This window comes from Podarcis raffonei, chromosome 3, assembly GCF_027172205.1.
Source record: "Podarcis raffonei isolate rPodRaf1 chromosome 3, rPodRaf1.pri, whole genome shotgun sequence".
Taxonomy (NCBI): domain Eukaryota; kingdom Metazoa; phylum Chordata; class Lepidosauria; order Squamata; family Lacertidae; genus Podarcis; species Podarcis raffonei.
In genome coordinates, this window is record NC_070604.1 from 10,617,455 (window position 1) to 10,635,782 (window position 18,328).

Sequence of the window (18,328 nt, forward strand, 5' to 3'; positions counted from 1 at the left end):
ATAAGCACCGCAAGAATAAAAAAAGGGCTTGTTAAAAGAATAGTCATGTCATGGGAAACTTACTCCCACCTGTGGGCTATAGCTTACAGTCAAGTCTCATCTGAAAGATAACAGTTGAACAACTTGCTTGATTGGAATAGTGCCATAGCATTTCTCTTCTTTAAACAAAATTGTAGTTTCCCAATTCAAGTATTAATGAGGTCTGGTCTTGGTTGGCTTGAAATCTTAGCGCAGACTAATCTGCCATGTTCACAATGTAATGTTAAAAATATGCAGGTACAGTTCACATGTGGTACTAACAACATATAAACTATTACTTGAATGAGAGGTCTTGTGTGCTTCTACCAAACTTTAAATCTGTTTTCCTTCACAAATCTTACAGTACTAATTCAGTTCTACTGAGTGTAAATTATTTGGTCTCACTTAGTAACTCTTTCATTAGACGCATGTCCAGATATCAGCCACTCCTAAGTTCCTGCTATCATTTCCCCTATAGGCTTAATGTTCAACAATTTGAGTTACATTTCTTGGTTCCATGTCTGGTGTATTGTCTTTTTCCTGGAATCCAGAGCAGTAACATAAGATGTATGCACCCTGCTATTCAATAGGGGGCTTGAAAACAGACGGTTCTGTACAACCAGTGCTTGAGTATAATTTCTCATCAAAACAAAAGTGCACATTGATTGGCAACAATTGGTGCTTATCTGGGGGGAAAGCTAGATTTTCACCTGAGGGCTATGTATAATAGGGTTCTGGGTTGCATCTTCAGTCTGTTGACATTACATAATAAAAACCATGTAAGATCTTAAATTGGTTTTAGATCAACATGATGCATACATTTTAAAACTGCATCTTCATACAGGGATTTATGACTAAAACTGCTTGTTTTTCTACAGACTTGTCTGGTGTTCTCAGCTTGAAGAAGATCTACAGTCATTATTGATCCCTTTTCTTGGCGTTACCTTTTTGAAGTGAAGTTTACCTAGCTTTCTAGTGTGAGCTTTCTTTTCAGACATCTCTAACGTTTGATCCATAATAGACAATCTATAGTTCAGCAATGTCCAAGTCGTTCCACCAATCATCTCTAAGTAGGGATTCCCAAGGTCATGGACGTGACCTGTCTGCAGGAATAGGCCTTCTTGCTGCTGCTACTCAGTCTTTAAGTGTGCCAGCATCTCTTGGGAGGATGAACCAGGGTACTGCACGCCTTGCTAGCTTAATGAATCTTGGAATGAGTTCTTCATTGAATCAACAAGGATCTCATAGTGCACTGTCTTCTGCTAGTGCATCTTCCCATGCCTTACAGTCTATATTTAACATTGGAAGTAGAGGCCCACTCTCTCTGTCTTCTCAGCACCGCGGAGATGCCGAGCAGGCCACTAACATTCTGGCCAGCTTTGGTCTGTCTGCTAGAGACTTAGATGAACTGAGTCGTTACCCTGAGGACAAGATCACTCCTGAAAACTTGCCTCAAATACTTCTGCAACTTAAAAGGAGGAGAGCTGAAGAAGGCCCTTCACTGAGTTATGGTAGAGATGGCAGATCAGCTGCACGGGATCCACCGTACAGAGTTCCTAGGGATGATTGGGAAGAGAAAAGGCATTTTAGAAGAGATAGCTTTGATGATCGTGGTTCTAGTCTCAACCGAGTGGTTGACTATGATCATGGAAGTCGTTCTCAAGAGTCTGTTTATGACAGAATGGATTATGAAGATGACAGATTAAGAGATGGAGAAAGGTATAGGGACGACTCTTATTATGGTGAAGCCTCGCATAAGTATCGTAAATTTGACAGTGAGTATGAGAGGATGGGTCGCGGCCCTGAGAGATCTCTCTTTGAGAAAAAGAGAGGTGCTCCTCCAGATAGCAATGTTGAAGACTTCCATGGACTCTTACCGAAGGTCTATCCCCATCTGTGCTCTATCTGTGATTTGCCTGTTCATTCCAATAAGGTGAGTTAAGCATCAGATGCTTATTTTTCTTTACTTTGTAGTCCCTGTTGCTTGTTTCTTTGCCTCACTTTCTATGTTCTGATGACTCGCACAAAGGACTCAAAAGAGTTTGATACATGGTTTATTTTCAGGGCGTCATTAGCAAACACATTAAACCAGGGCTTTACATTAATATTTGATTCACCCATATGGCTTAACTGCAGGTCAGTTATCATCTAGTCTATTTTATATTTTGCATCTGCATAGTCTCTTAACTTAATTTGGTGCAGAGGTTTTTCGTTTTGGTTTGCAGTTATTCAAGAGGCTAGATTCAGCATTCCTTCCCATCTGTCTTGATTGCTGATGGATTTGTAGTTAAGATATGTCCTTGCACAACTCTGCTTTTCCCCCTCTTGTCCATGGCCAGCCAGAAAGCTTAATGTAGAGTCCTTGAAAAGAATTATAGGATTGCAGCTCACATTTTTAAATGAGTTCATTCTTTTTAAAAGTCACTTTAAAAACTGTTTTCATACTGTGTCTGAGACTTCTCATTTTTTCCTCCCCTTTCACAACCTTCTTAAACACTTCAGAGTCACTTTTTATTATTACATATTGCATCTATCCCTTTTTAAAATCTCAGAAACATCAGTCTGCTGCTGTGCTATATCATGCTCTTGTTGGCATTCTCTACTTATAAGATTAGTTCCTTATTAAAATTTTGATCCAACTTCATTCTTCGTAATTAGGTTCTTGAACAAAATAGCAAGTGTCCTAGTGTAGCTGTATTCAGATTTTCTGTTTTACAAACTAGTCATCTATTTGTCAATTGGATACTGTCCTTGCTTTTATTTTTTAAAGCATGATGCGTAGAATTCCAGGTAAGCATGCACATTGTGTTCTTAAGTTGGTTTCATTGGGTTGTCACTAACTGTATTCTCAGAAAATACCTTTATGAAACAAATCTGTTTTAGCAATAGTGAAAAAATGAAATGTATTTGCTCATCTTATTTACTGTTTGATTATCAACATATCAAAATTCACATTTTTTTCCTTACCAACAATACCTAATTTGAAGTCTTTATGGGTTACACTGAGGTGAATCTCAGATCTACAGAAGTTTAAAGGATGCAGTTATTTAAAACACTAGCAACAGAAAATATCTTAAAATGGCATTTTTGTGATGTTCCATTGTGCACTTAAACCTACTCTTCTGGACAAAAGCTCTTTTCCTCAAAACATCTATTTCTCTTCAGCATATTAAAGTCTATAATTTCATCACAGTGTATATTCACTGATTGATTCAAAGGTTATACATTCTGAACTCTACATGCAGAATTCAGCTAATTGTTAAATGTTTAAAGCAGTTAAAGCTTTTATAGCACTGATTAAAAAACAAAAACCTTAATGGAAAGATGTTGCTAAAAGTTGAGGAGACAGAAATCAATATGCAGTACAATTTGTTCTCAACTGAAGAAGACTTACGTTATAAAATTTGTATCATTGAAAGAAAAAATGCATGTTAAAACACCTTTGTATTGTTAGAATTAAGAGTTACATTGCCAGTTTTGTTCCTTAGTGCAAGCAGTTCTGCTGAGGAGAGGGACACATTTTAAGGGGGAAATCTTCTAACATAGGTTATGTTAGACCTACTATATACCTGTGGGTATAGGGCAGTATACAAATTTAATTTTTTGTTGTCGTCTCTTTTCTGGAAGTTTAAAGTTAACTTTTTAAGTGGAAGCACTTATGCAATCAGCATGTGAAATTATGGGAAATTTCCTAATACATGCATGCCATGAATCAGGTTTTTTAAGTACTGTATTTGTCATCTTAAAAAAAAAACTCCACTGACAGTACAGTAAATTCATTTGAGACTGATCTAGCTAAAAACACATAGGGGTCGCGACTCGGCAGAGTCAAAGGGAATGTAGGGTGTTATTACAATTTGTTGGAAAAGAATATGTAAGGAAAACAATAAAAATTCACTTGGGGGGGAAAAAACCACATAGCCAAGCTTCCAGGCGTGCCTTCCATGGGGCCAGATTACATATGATAGCTGGAAGAGGGGAATTAATTATCCTGCCACTCAGCACTTTATTTGCTGAAGTGCCATCTCGTCATTGTGGACAGTTTTCATCAGGGCTCCCCTTCCCCATTCATCAGATAAGCATGCACACCCACACACCCCTTGGTGTCTGGTGTGTGTGTGTGTGTGTGTCCAGTCATCTGTCTATTGAGTGATATCCAGTGTTATCAGAGTAGATATCAGAGTAGACTTACTGAAATCGTTGGGCTCTGGGCCATTGATTTCAAAGTATGATTTAGATGGATGTCACCAGTCATGTCTAGTTGCACACTTCAGCAGACAACTTCTTGTTTACACTTGTTCTGACTAGAAGAAACATCTTGCTGTAATTTCAGATGTTAGCTCCCCCACCCACCCACCCACACAAAAGCTCTAGTGTTTCAGGCTTGGGATTTAAATCTTTGAGTTTCTAAGTCCTGAACAGTGCAGTATTGAAACAACTTTTATTTGAAGAAAGCTTTTTATTAGGTATTCTGTGGTTTTATTGTGTATTTTTATGTTGTGAACCACCCTGTGATCTTCAGATGACGATGGTATACAAAATTAATATTAATAATAATAATAATTATAATTATAATTTAGTAAGCAGGATTTGGGAATCTGGAATGAATAGGTTTTGACACTCAACAGTTTGGTTTGTCTGGAAAAAATTATGTGTAGAGTTTGGGGTATTTAAATTAGAGCAAGAAAAGCTTCAACTGTTTCAAACAGGTGAACTACTAATGCATTAGTGGGAAAAGGCTGTGGCTTTTGAAGAATGTTTTATCTTTTCTTGGGAGGGAGAGGTGGGAAGTAACAGTTAATTATTCCCTACCTCTGTTAATCAAATATCACTGCTAATATAATCTGTAGTGGGGTTAGTCAGGAGTGCTTTATCAAATTGAAGAAAGAACCAGGAAAACTCCCATTTACTCAGGATTCTCTGCTTGGTAATCAGACACATATGTCTGGTGATCTATTGAATGCTGGCATTGATACAGCTAGGCTGGGTATCCTGTTTTATATGGGAACCAAGTGTTGATGTCCTTTCACCTTAAATTGTGTGTGAAATTAGTAGGTCTTCTGTATTTTAAAGTTTATATATTAAATGCCTTATGATTGCAAAAAAGCATTGAATATGAGAAATTGTACCCATGAATCTGTAGCACATTGCTTTTCATGAATCAGCCATTGATTGCAAATGTCCTAAAAATCAAAGCCTATGGTTATCAGGGGCCGGTATTGTACTTTATGCCACTTCTCAAGTTGGTGACCCCTGCCACAGACCTATCTAGATAGTTACCATATTTACTCAAATGTAATACTCACATTTTTTTGGCCAAATTACATCGCGAAAATTAGGGTGTGCATTAGATTTGAAGCCACATTTACATTTGCCAGTAAATACTTTTTTGGTTGAAAAGTTAGGTGCAAATTACATTCAGTGGTGCGTTGCATTCGCGTAAATACGGTAATACCATTCCTGGTCACTTACCTATGGCTAACTGTGTTAGTCTTTAATGTTAAACGGGGATTAAAAGCTAGTGAAGGAACTGGTTGATGTTAAAGCATGATTAGTATATGTCATTCTTTCTCCTTTTCATTACTGGTCTTCTGAATGATACAACACAAAATAAGGCATGCTATCTTATTAGCAGAGTCTTGAAAATAATGAAAAGAAATCTGATCTCTTGCTGCATCTCTATTCCTTCTCCTCCTAAAAGTATTGTTCTGTGCAGCAGCCACAGTATTCAGTTGTTCCTCCCCAGCCTGGAAATGCAGCAAACTATTTATCTTAGTAGGGACACTGATCACACTGTGGTCTAAACAACAGAGCCTAGGGCTTGCTGATCAGAAGGTCAGCGGTTCGAATCCCCACTATGGGGTGAACTCTCGTTGCTCGGTCCCTGCTCCTGCCAACCTAGCAGTTCGAAAGCACATCAAGTGCAAGTAGATAAATAGGTACCACTCTGGCGGGAAGGTAAACAGCGTTTCCGTGCACTGCTCTGGATCGCCAGTAGCGGCTTAGTCATGCTGGCCACATGACCCGGAAGGTGTCTGTGGACAAACGCCGGCTCCCTTGGCCTATGGAGTGAGATGAGCTCACAACCCCAGAGTCGTTTGTGACTGGACCTAACGGTCAGGGGTACCTTTATTTATCTTAGTGGAAATGTACTTTTGTTAAGGGTGGCCAGAATGTGGGTTCTTTGAATATTCTGTTTTATATCCTGATAGCCCCTTTTCCAACTTTTTGTAATCATTAGAATGCAAAACTCATAAGCAGTAGGTTCCATCCAATGGAGGCTTTGCACAAGTGGGGAATAACTTCAGTTTACACACAATGAGTTTCACTCAGTATTTCCCATTCACCCACTACAGCTCCCCTTGTCTCCTGAAAATCTGCTCTTGAAGAGTTGGGCGCCCTCTGTAACAGTATCTGATACTATGCAGCGTTGTAGCACATATGATGTGAATTGGCTGCCTAACGTGCTTCCCACTGGCACAAAGCTACAATTGGATACAAACTAATCTGATGTTTGTCAAAAAGAGGGACATAAAAGTTAGGCTCTTTTGTGCACTTAGCTGGGCATAAGCACCACTGAACACTTACTTCAGAGGATACATGGATAGGATTGCATAGTTAGATGGCTGATTTAACACTCAGGTTTACACTTTTTCCAGAAAACACTGGAGTTCTGATTGTCTTTGTTTGGATGACACTTTTGGTACCCCTTTGATCATGATTCAAGTCCTCTAAGATAAAGGCATTCATTCACTTACACGTGAGAATTTGGCTGACTTGCAAATGATTCCGTAGGTGTTTGAAGTAAGTTTTAAAATAACTTTGTTGTCGATAATTTTGACTTTGTACTTTTGCTGCAGGAGTGGAACCAGCATATCAATGGAGCAACACACAGTCGACGTTGTCAACTTCTCCTGGAAATGTATGGATATAAATGATTTTAAATGTCCCTTTTTCATTGTAATTGCAATGTATATTTGTTTCAGGAAACTTCAAAGTTACAATATACAAAGTTTGAAAACAATTAGCTTATTCAAACTGCTCCAGCAACAAACAAGAATAGATCACATTTTCAAGCTGACACTTGGCGTACTATTTTAGATTTGTTTGAAACATTCCATGAAGCCATTTATCTTTTGTAGGATATTATACTGACATTTTTGGCAAAGCAATACAATAGCTGCATAAAAAGCCCTAACCTTCACACCTGACTGACATCTACATATCTAACTATTTGGGGGTGAGGTCCATATTAATATCACAAAGAAATGTGGATGGTTGGTTATGGACTTGGAGCTCTTCACCAGACTTATAAACATTTTACAGGTGATAGCCAGCTATGGCAGCCTGCCTACATACTGGACTTCCCATGTCTTTCCTTTCCCATGTGCCTCTGAAATATGCTGTGGAGAGTTGGGGAACTGCAGGTGGGAGACCAGGAGGTCATGTCCCAACTGCTGGTGCAAAATTGGATCTCGCTCCATATCTTGTTAAACCACTCTTCTTTAAAGCCATCTATAGTTATTATTTATTTATTTATTCATTCATTCATTCATTCCCCACCCATCTGGCTGAGTTTCCCCAGCCACTCTGGGCTGCTCCCAATCGAGTGTTAAAAACAATACAGCATTAAATATTAAAAACTTCCCTAAACAGGGCTGCCTTCAGATGTCTTTTTAAAATAGGATGGCTGCTTATTTCCTTGACATCTGATGGGAGGGCATTCCACAGGGCGGGCGCCACTACCCAGAAGGCCCTCTGTCTGGTTCCCTGTAACCTCACTTCCCGCAATGAGGGAACCGCCAGAAGGCCCTCGGCGCTGGATCTCAGTGTCCAGGCTGAATGATGGGGGTGGAGACACTACTTCAGGTATACAGGACCGATATTAGCGACTATGGAAATATTCCATGGGAATCAGTTTTACAGATTAATGTTAAGGGGAAAATATATTGACATGAAACCTGCTGCAAATCGGTTGTAATTGTATGACCCCAAGTTTTAACATGTAGAGTATGTGGAAATAATTTCTCTCCATACCCTTAATATAATTCTCTCATGGATAATAGTTCGTTTTAGAAATCTCCCAAGTCTCCTCATCAGTTTTCACCAGACTAAAAGTGAATTTGAGTATTCTGTCATAAAATCTCAGGGTGCCTTGAGATGTGGCATTGATGTTAGCAAACTTACAATTCAGGTTCAAATGGTATACAGTATTCAGAGTAGCTTACATTATTGCGATATCCACAGAACTCACTTCCAGGTATGTATGCAATGGATTCTGGAAGCTAAAGGTGGATTGTAGTGGCCATTTGGTTTCACATTAACTGATACGTTTCATCAGTTCAGATACATTTTATATATATGACTTTCAGATATATTTTAACAGTTTCTTTCTAGTGACAGAAGCCTCTTTCAGGCCAGTGGAGACTTACATGAATGGAAGGAGGGGGTGCAAGGTTCACAAATTCCCCCTTTCCAGTAGCCTCTGTTCCATCAGCAAAATTATTCCCAAGCCCTCTGGAGCAAGTTTGAGAGGCTAAAGAAGGAATAACCTGAAATTTTCTTACTCTTTCTATTCATGAAAGCTTCTATACAGGAACCTTTCATCAGCAAAGGGACACAATTGGGTATAATTCATCTGAAATAAGATAAGGTTAATAATGCTGAGGTTTTTTATTCTCTGAATACATTTCTTTTAAAAAAGTAATGTGCTAAGGTGGCAAATATCTGTATAGTATCTCTCCAGCCCCAATATGAGTTGCAGACAGTGATCTTACAGACTTTGTTTTCCTTTAAAGCTATCCTGAATGGAACCCTGAAAGTGATTCTGGACCTGGAATGTAAGTAAAGACTACCAAGTAGAAGGAAACAAGTTTGCAGCTTCTCTCAATACCATGATAACAGATGAGCTCTAGAGCTAGTTGAGTAGTTTCCTAGTATAGTACTGAGGTTCAGTGCTAGGTGATTAGAAAACGATCTACTTAGGTTGAACCTGAGCAGTACAGTGGGGAGTATATTTCCAGAACAGCACACATGGAATGGAAGGGGGATATCATTCCCTCAAGCAAGCTGAAATGCTTGCGCTGGCAAAACAATACAGTGGTGCCCCGCAAGACGAAATTAATTTGTTCTGCGAGTTTTTCCGTCTTGCGAAGCACGGCTATTAACGGCTTAGCGGATTAGCAGCTATTAACGGCTTAGCGGCTTTAAGAAAAAGGAAACAAACTCGCAAGAACTCGCAAGAAGTTTCGTCTTGCGAAGCAAGCCGATAGGGAAATTCGTCTTGCGGAACGACTCAAAAAACGGAAAACTCTTTCGTCTTGCGCGTTTTTCGTTTTGCGAGGCATTCGTCTTGCGGGGTACCACTGTATTCTCATTGCTACATTGAATTCCACCCTAAGCCACTTAGGTGGCATTCAACTACATTTTACTCATGGTAGACCCATTGAAGGTTTGGTTCCTGGACCTGAGCTTCCCCACTTCCACCTTAAAGTCTGCATCTACATGGCATAATAATGCCAGCACCTTGCAAAATTTGAATACATTGCAGCATTTTCCATCTGAGCAGCAGCAGCCATGTATGTGGTTTTCTCCACAAACACACTCCTCAGGAAAATCTGTGGGGAAGCCCCATGAAATCCTCCCTTGACATTTACAGTACACTCCAAGGTTAGACACTCATGAATCAGCTGAGGTGGCTTTTAGGGGGAGAGAGTTGCAACACGCACGTTTTCTCACAGGTCTAATTACCAGCTGTAATGTCATTCACCCTAGAGTTAATTAGCCAGGACACATCCTGTCAAAAATAGATGCTGCTAGACCAAGCGTAATTGTGAATGGCTCTATTTCATTGCCCTGCTGAAAGGCACTGGATCACTTTTTAGTAATCAGAAGAGTTAAAATTGTCAGATATTCAAAATGTTACTCCCAGTCCATATCACATCCTCTTCTGCAGCTTCTCTAGTAATGCCAGTAATCCTCATGGAACAGTATTCAGTCTAGTAGAATGTTTTTAATATCGCCTGTTAGAACGTTTCCACACAAACTGCATGCATGAATATCGCTGTCAGAAGTGATGTGTAAATGGATTGGCTACAAGCTTATCTGAAATTTGCGTGCAAAGGCCTGCAGAGTAAATACCCACGACTGTCTGCACATAAAGTAAACTGTGATGTGGTGGGACTCCGGCTCACCTCCTGTTGACTTTTAGTCTGACATCTTTGCATTTGTATTCAAAACTAGATTGAAGATTATGTAAATATTTTATTTGAAGGTTAATGTGGATTCATTTTTTTGTGTGTGAACTTCCAGGGGTGATCCGTTTATGTTGCAGTCAACAAATCCTGCCCCAGGAATTCTGGGGCCACCACCACCACCATTTCATCTGGGAGGACCACCAGCTGGGTCAAGAGGTAATAATATGACATGCATCTTGAAGTGGACTCATAAACTTGTAGCTCCTGGCTATATATAGTACGCTTTGCTGGTCAGTAGGGAATTGTGCTGTGCAAATGTCTTAAGATCCAAGTGTAAGGGATAAGCAGGAGTCGAAACCACGGGCATAGGGCAGGAGGAAAATCTGGGGAAGGCGCCAGTGATTTGCATGGTTCTATGCCACCCTTGGGGGACGCGGGTGGCGCTGTGGGTAAAAGCCTCAGCGCCTAGGGCTTGCCGATCGAAAGGTCGGCGGTTCGAATCCCCGCGGCGGGGTGTGCTCCCGCTGCTCGGTCCCAGCGCCTGCCAACCTAGCAGTAAGGGACCGCTTACTGGTGGGAAGGTAAACGGCGTTTCCGTGTGCTGCGCTGGCTCGCCAGATGCAGCTTTGTCACGCTGGCCACGTGACCCGGAAGTGTCTCCGGACAGCGCTGGCCCCCGGCCTCTTGAGTGAGATGGGCGCACAACCCCAGAGTCTGTCAAGACTGGCCCGTACGGGCAGGGGTACCTTTACCTTTATGCCACCCTTGAAGCAGAGGAAAGAGGACAAGGCTGGGCAGTCAGAGATGGGGGAAGAGAAGGTGGGGACTATTGACAAAACCTATTGGTGTTTCGCAACTTTCTGACTAGTTGCAGGACCTTAGCCAGACCTAGCAGAGTAAATGCAGAATTCACGAAAGCAATTGGCAACTTGGCTGCAGACAGGATAGACGAAGCAGGAACCAGGAACTTGTAGTTAGGTGTTTATTATATACAGTGGACTATTTACAGGAACAGAACAGAACACGGATCTTTAGCTAGCTTTCTCTCATACATGACTCACAACTCCTGCACTCGAACTCGTACTAACACACATTCCAGTTAGTAGGCCATTAATCATTATTCCCGTGAGAGAGCTTGACCAATCGTGGAGCTGTCTCCATGCCTCTGTATCACCAGGCAGACTTACCGTATTTTTCGCCCCATAGTACGCACCGGCCCATAGGACGCATCAAGTTTTTTTGGGGGGGAAATAAAGAAAAAAAATTTATTTCCCCCCCAGGCGCTTGTGGGGCCGGCAGCGGGGAGAAGCGCCTTGAGATCAGGTCCGGGGACAGTGGGGAGACACGCTGCGCCTCCCAGCTGTCCCCGGAGCTTGCGGGGCAGGCAGCGGGGAGAAGCGCTCTTCTCCCCGCCGCCCGCCTTGAGATCAGGTCCGGGGACAGCAGGGTGACGCGCTGCGCCTCCCAGCTGTCCCCGGATCTTGCGGGGCAGGCAGTGGGGAGAAGCGCTCTTCTCCCCGCCGCCCGCCTTCAGATCAGGTCCGGGGACAGCGGGAAGACGCGCTGCGCCTCCCCACTGTCCCCGGAGCTTGCGGGGCTTGCAGCGGGGTTCCCGCCGTCAGCCTCCAAATCACTTCAGGAGACAGCGGGATGGCGGCGTTCCGCCTCCCTCTGTCCCCTGACCTTGTGGGGCTGGCACTGGGGCTCTCCTGAAGCCTGGAGAGCGAGAGGGGTCGGTGCGCACCGACCCCTCTCGCTCTCCAGGCTTCAGCGAAAGCCTGCATTCGCCCCATAGGACGCACACACATTTCCCCTTCATTTTTGGAGGAGAAAAAGTGCGTCCTATAGGGCGAAAAATACGGTACTCCTTCACATTGCCTTGGCTGTCAGCCAAACCCTAATTGACTCTGTGTGTGTAGCTGCACGTATGCAGATTCCCAACAGGATGTTGCGCAGGCGCATCCTGAGTTGCAGAATAACGCATCGATTGAAGAGACAGACCAGAGAGAGTTGGGCCATTAGAATCTCCTCCATCCCCCCTCCCACTGTCTCCAAGGACAACAAGGGACATAAAGCGACAGGAGCAACTGGAGCTGTCACACAGGAGAAGTCGATGGTTGCTTGCACCCACTGCATCAGAAAAGAGGGGTTTTTAATGTCCTGATGGAGGCATGCTAGCACTGTTGCTCCAACTGTCCTGATCATCAGCAAAAGCTTGAAGAATTAGCTATTTAGTAGGAATGGTGCATGTAATTCTTGCACCATAGGAGCTGATGCAACCAAGTGCTTTGCCAGTGAAGAATAAAATTTCCAATAATGTTTCCTCATTGGGGGCTGGGTGTGCTTAGGACATCAGAAGTCAGAAACTGGGAATCTCAAGAAATCCATAGCAGTACTATAACGCAAACTCAAAGAGCAGTGAGCGGCTTACCTCCAATCTTAGTGCTAAGCACCACAGTGCTAAAATCAGAGATAAGTCTGCTCTTGCAGCTTGCACTTTGAATCACCTGTTGTCATATGAGTCTGGTGACTGACAGATTGGGGAACCCAGCTGTCGAAATGACCCACAAAGGATGGGTCAGTTCTGGATCTCGCCTCTGATTGCATTCAGTGCCCTACTGAACTAGGCCACATTTTGTTACTTGCTCTACGCAAGATTGCAACATATATGAAAGAATTTGATGTTGTGATATGTCACAGTGCCAACAATCTTGTGAATTATAATCATTGTTTTTGTTCTCCCCCACCCCATTCCTTTTCTCTCCCCCAATGTGTTTATTTTAAGGGTCTGGAAATGGAAGTATGCAAGGACCAAGGCACCTGCAGAAAGGCAGAGTGGTTAGTATTGACTTAGGAACTGCTCTATAAAGACAGATATTTCCACTGTGTCTGTGGTTGTTTTAGACAATAAATATTGTTAATGAGGGTCTACTTAAGGCTGCCCTTAAGACTGACCCAGAAACTCCAGCGGGTGCAGAATGCTGCAGCGAGACTCCTTACGGGGTCTTCGCTGCGAGATCACATTCATCCAGTGCTATATCAACTGCACTGGCTCCCGGTGGAGTACAGGATCAGGTTTAAGGTGCTGGTTTTAACCTTTAAAGTCCTATACGGCCTAGGACCCTCGTACCTACGGGACCGCCTCTCCTGGTATGCCCCACAGAGAAACTTACGGTCTTCAAATAAAAACATCTTGAAGGTCCCAGGCCACAGAGAAGTTAGGCTGGCCTCAACTAGAGCCAGGGCTTTTTCGGCTGTGGCTCCGACCTGGTGGAACACTCTGTCACAAGAGACTAGGGCCCTGCGGGACTTGACATCTTTCCGCAGGGCCTGCAAGACAGAGCTGTTCCGCCAGGCCTTTGGCCAGGGCACAGCCTGACTCCCTTCCTCGGCAATCTTCGTGGAGCTCTGGCCCAATGGTGGCCAGTGGCTTGAATTTAATTAATTTTATAATGAATGATTTTAGAGTGTTGTTTGTGTTGTACTTTTGTATTTTATTGTTGTTAGCCGCGCTGAGCCCGGCTTCGGCTGGGGAGGGCGGGATATAAATAAAATTTATTATTATTATTATTACTTCTCACTTAAGTAGTCAGTTGTGCCCAGGCTGCAGTGTGGAAAGAATTCACTTCTATACCACTCAGTTTGTTACCCAGGTGAGGGACCACCTTTTAAATCAACCACAGAACCAAGGAAACGTAATTTCAAGTACAGCATCCAGGAGGCTCCCAGCTTTATTACAGCGATAGGACAGAGCTCAACTCAACACACCGGTTAAAAAAGTCTGCTCCAAGGCACTCCAGAACAAAAGCTTATATATTGTAGTTCAGACACAGCACACAAATAGTTATAAAACATTCTTAGGCACAAAACATCCCCTTTACATGCGTCAAGAAAGGTCACAAATCATTGGACAGTAGACACGTATGGCGTCTCCCTGCTTTCAGCTCTTTCCCCCTCCCCCGCTATTGCTTTTACCTTAGGATGTCCACAAGTGCCTAGGTCATTTGACCATGTTAGGTTACGGATGTCACACATTGCTCTAGTAACCAATCCTGTGTTAAGATCTTGTTTACATCCTCTATCTCACTCTTTTGCCCCTTTTTTTCTCTGAGCCTCTCAGGAAACCTCAAGGAGAGATTGGGTTTGCCAAAACAAGCTTGGAACAACATCCATAGTGACCATTTGTGCCACTTTCAGGGTTAGATAGGATTTCTTGATTATGGCTTAGAGAGCACAGGGATTGTAAGGTATAGCAACACAGGAACTATACATAAAAGGGATGCGGGTGGCGCTGTGGGTTAAACCACAGAGCCTAGGGTCTGCTGATCAGAAGGTCAGCAGTTGGAATCCCCGCGACAGGGTGAGCTCCCGGTGCCCGGTCCCTGCTCCTGCCAACCTAGCAGTTCGAAAGCACGAAGTGCAAGTAAATAAATAGGTGCCACTCCGGCAGGAAGGTAAACGCCGTTTCCGTGCGTTCGCCAGAAGCGGCTTAGTCATGCTGGCCACATGACCCGGAAGCTGTACACCTGCTCCCTTGGCCCGTAAAGCAAGATGAGTGCTGCAACCCCAGAGTCCGCGACTGGACTTAACGGTCAGGGGTACCTTTACCTATACATAAAACTACTCAGTTAAGCATTCCATCTTTCTAATAGGTTCAAGGCAATTAGTATTTGAAACTTGGTTAAAATATACACCCTGGGTCTCTGATTCTTATATCAGTGGGATGTTGTCATCATTGTTCTTCCACTAAAAATCACTTTTAAAAACTAGTATGGTGAGGAAAAGAGTTTGGAAAAGGATTCTACCATGTGAGCCTGCAGCCTGTGTTTACCTGCAGCTTAATGTAATGCAGCCCAAACAGCTGAGAACATGATACACATTAACTGACTTTGAGACCCTTTTGCATGGTCAAGATCTCAGTGATGGTTTTTCTCAAGTCTCTATTCAACATTTTTTACAGTTAAGGCCAACATCTGCAAGCTTTCTGAGACCGTTTGCTTTCCAGTTAATTAGGTCCCCCACCCATTGCTTCATACTCTTCAGACTAATTTGAGATGAAAGGCAATAGTATTCTGTTTTTAAATATTGGCATTGACTGGTTCATCACAAAATCAGCCAGAAGAGATCATGTTCCAAAATGGGATGGTTATTTTAACATTTACTTAGCTTAACAATTAAATTTATGGAATGCTACTACTTGTCTTTAACAGGAAACAAGCAGAGTTGTGCACATCATGGATTTTCAGAGAGGGAAAAACCTGAGATATCAGCTACTGCAACTTGTTGAACCATTTGGAATAATTACAAATCACCTAATCTTGAACAAAATTAATGAAGTAAGTGTTAAAATCATGTAGAAGAGTGTTACAGCATGACATTACTTGGGGGGGGGGAATACTTCAAATGTTGCTCTACCCTACTTTGACAAGCAATTTCTTGAACTGCAGCAATTACGGTGCCTCTGTGCACAATCAGAATTTTAAGCAGGAGGGGGAAGTGTATGACCCCAAACCCTCTCTTGTACTTGGGAGCCGAGGCTTTGTGATGTCAAAGTAATTTTCTAATCTGAATAGTTGCAAGAAGAAACTTTAATATGCATGACTGAAGCTGTTTTAAAGTAGTTTTCAACATCCAGTTGCCTGTTCCTGGTGTAAAATCAGATGTTTCAACATTATTTAAAGTATTCGTTTCCCATTCTTTATCCAGAAAGGATCCTAGAGTGGCTTGCAAATAACAGTATTATTAAGTGGAGGATGATTGGATTTGCAACACTTAGCCCTGCTTTAGAAATGCTATAGAAAACGTACAGGACTTATTGATGCTCCCTTGACAGCTTAAAGGCTACAGTATTTTATGTATTTCATTTTTGCTCATTTTTCATTCTTCGACATAGTTCCTCTTCAAGAGGGACACCAGAATTTATTTATCTTCTACAATTTCAGGCATTCATTGAAATGTCTACTACTGAAGATGCACAAGCTGCAGTAGAGTATTATTCAGCAGCCCCAGCCTTGGTGTTTGGCAAACCCGTGAGAGTCCATTTATCGCAGAAATATAAAAGAATAAAGGTAAAGTCAGTTGCGTTTCCACTTGTAACGTACAATCTGTATTCTGTGCTTTAGTTTCTAACATTAAACTAAGGTCTAATTATATATATATAATGGATTACTGAAATATTCTCTAACCTTCTTAGAAACCAGAAGGGAAGCCTAACCAAAAATTTGAGCCTCCAAAACAAGAACTTGGTCGTGTGATTCATCTCAGCAATCTCCCGCATTCAGGATATTCTGACAATGCTGTACTTAAACTAGCTGAGCCCTATGGAAAAATACAGAATTACATACTGATGAGAATGAAGAGTCAGGTAATTCATACAATGCTTGCATAACTAGAAACCAGTCCTTAGGTATATTTAGTAAAATGTTCTTTAGTAAAGCATTCTTAAGCATTTTGGTAACAACACAGAAGAAAAATAGGTGCTTACATGAAACACTGAAACTAAGGCTTACAACATCTCTTCCATGGAGAGATGGGTGTGTGCTCCCCACAAATAGATGTTGAGTAAATTCTTGTAAAAGATGTTTCATACCTATGTGTGAATAGACGAGGCAAAAGAGCCATGGGTATTAGGCAAGATTGGGGGTGGAAAATGGAAGCTGGGCCAGCACATGTCTACTTGTTTCTCCACAGCTCATCTTTATAGCCTATTTTGGTACAAGACACCACTATATTGTGAGTTTCATTGCGAGTTCCATTGGCTGATAGAGTAGAAAGCATTTAGGCACCCCTCTTCCAAGAGTTTGAGGCAAAAAGCAAGCTCATCAACTTTATCCTTCCACCAGCGGGGTTTCTGTAATTGTAGTGAATTACCTAGGTTTAACTTTGTAGGAGAATCCTATTGAAATATTGGACCCTGAAATCTCTTTACTCTCATCCATAGGCTTTCATAGAAATGGAGACCAGAGAAGATGCTGAAGCAATGATGGAGCACTGCTCCAACAAAGCTCTTTGGTTCCAGGGAAGATGTGTGAAAGTAGATTTGTCTGAAAAATACAAGAAACTAGTACTAAGGGTAGGTACCATGTGCTGGAGTAAGTTTTCATTTTGAGTATTTGTTCAGTAAGTAATGTAATGTGAAATGTGATACTCCACACTAGTCCTATGAAGAGTAGACCCATTGAATGAACATTGACTAACTTAGGTTCATTAATTTAAGTGGCCCATATTCAAATAACTTGGTGTGCTAGTGGAAACCAGCACAAAGCGCCCCATCCCCACTCTCTTCCTCCAGATCTGGTCTGCAGTGTTATGAGAGAAGGGGGCAGTCATTCCACGTGACAAATGGAAATGCTTGCCCTGACTGAACAATCAGGAGACATTGACATTTTCTACTCTGTGTAGGACTTGGTTGAAAACAACCAAAGTGTATAATGTTTCCTTAATACAGTGGTGCCCCGCAAGACGAAATTAATTCGTTCTGCGAGTTTCTTCGTCTTGCGGTTTTTTTCGTCTTGTGAAGCACGGCTATTAACTGCTTAGCGGATTAGCGGCTATTAACGGCTTAGCGGCTTTAAGAAAAAGGGAAAAACTCGCAAGAAGCAAGCTTCTTGTGAAGCGATTCAAAAAACGGAAAACTCTTTCGTCTTGCACGTTTTGCGAGGCATTCGTCTTGCGGGGTACCACTGTAGTTAGTGTAAAAGCCTCTGACTAGTGTTGCTGCCACATGCCTAGGGATTTGGAGAAATGGGGAGCGTCCTGTCATGTTTGAGTTTTAGGAGCACAGCATGAGGATAGAGTCAATCCTTTGGTCCCTCTCACCTCCAGCCTTTGGGAGGAGGTTGACACTTGTCATGCTCACTGGAGATGGAAAGGGATGCTCGCTATAGTGAGCAAATATGCCACACCCTTGATTAGATAGCTGAAGAATTCAAGACTGATTCAAGGCAGAACCAGTGTTGATACATTTGGGGAAATGCTTTTTTCCTCCTTTTAAAAAATGTTTTATATGAATTTCAACTGTTGTGCTGAATGTTCTTGGTAACGGTGATTATACAACTTCTCACAAGTTCTGCTCATACGAAATGCAGTTTTTCCTGTTCCTTTAGCTCATAGAC

General features: G+C 42.2%; 1 protein-coding gene and 1 long non-coding RNA gene across 3 annotated transcripts in view; both read left to right on the top strand.

Moving 5' to 3' along the window:
• Positions 1-18,328, top strand: part of MATR3 (matrin 3) — a 31,956-nt gene that overhangs the window by 8,624 nt on the left and 5,004 nt on the right. For both annotated transcript variants that reach the window (XM_053380498.1, XM_053380499.1), the window contains 9 exons: positions 897-1,951; positions 6,879-6,940; positions 8,817-8,858; positions 10,330-10,430; positions 13,000-13,052; positions 15,425-15,550; positions 16,157-16,282; positions 16,408-16,578; positions 17,155-17,286. In XM_053380498.1, coding sequence (XP_053236473.1) covers positions 1,058-1,951; positions 6,879-6,940; positions 8,817-8,858; positions 10,330-10,430; positions 13,000-13,052; positions 15,425-15,550; positions 16,157-16,282; positions 16,408-16,578; positions 17,155-17,286 — 1,707 coding nt within the window. In that variant the 5' untranslated portion in view covers positions 897-1,057. The remainder of the gene's footprint in view (positions 1-896; positions 1,952-6,878; positions 6,941-8,816; positions 8,859-10,329; positions 10,431-12,999; positions 13,053-15,424; positions 15,551-16,156; positions 16,283-16,407; positions 16,579-17,154; positions 17,287-18,328) is intronic.
• Positions 8,136-8,709, top strand: LOC128409956 (uncharacterized). Its single transcript, XR_008329350.1, has 2 exons — positions 8,136-8,221; positions 8,279-8,709. It is a non-coding gene; the product is annotated as an uncharacterized LOC128409956 (long non-coding RNA).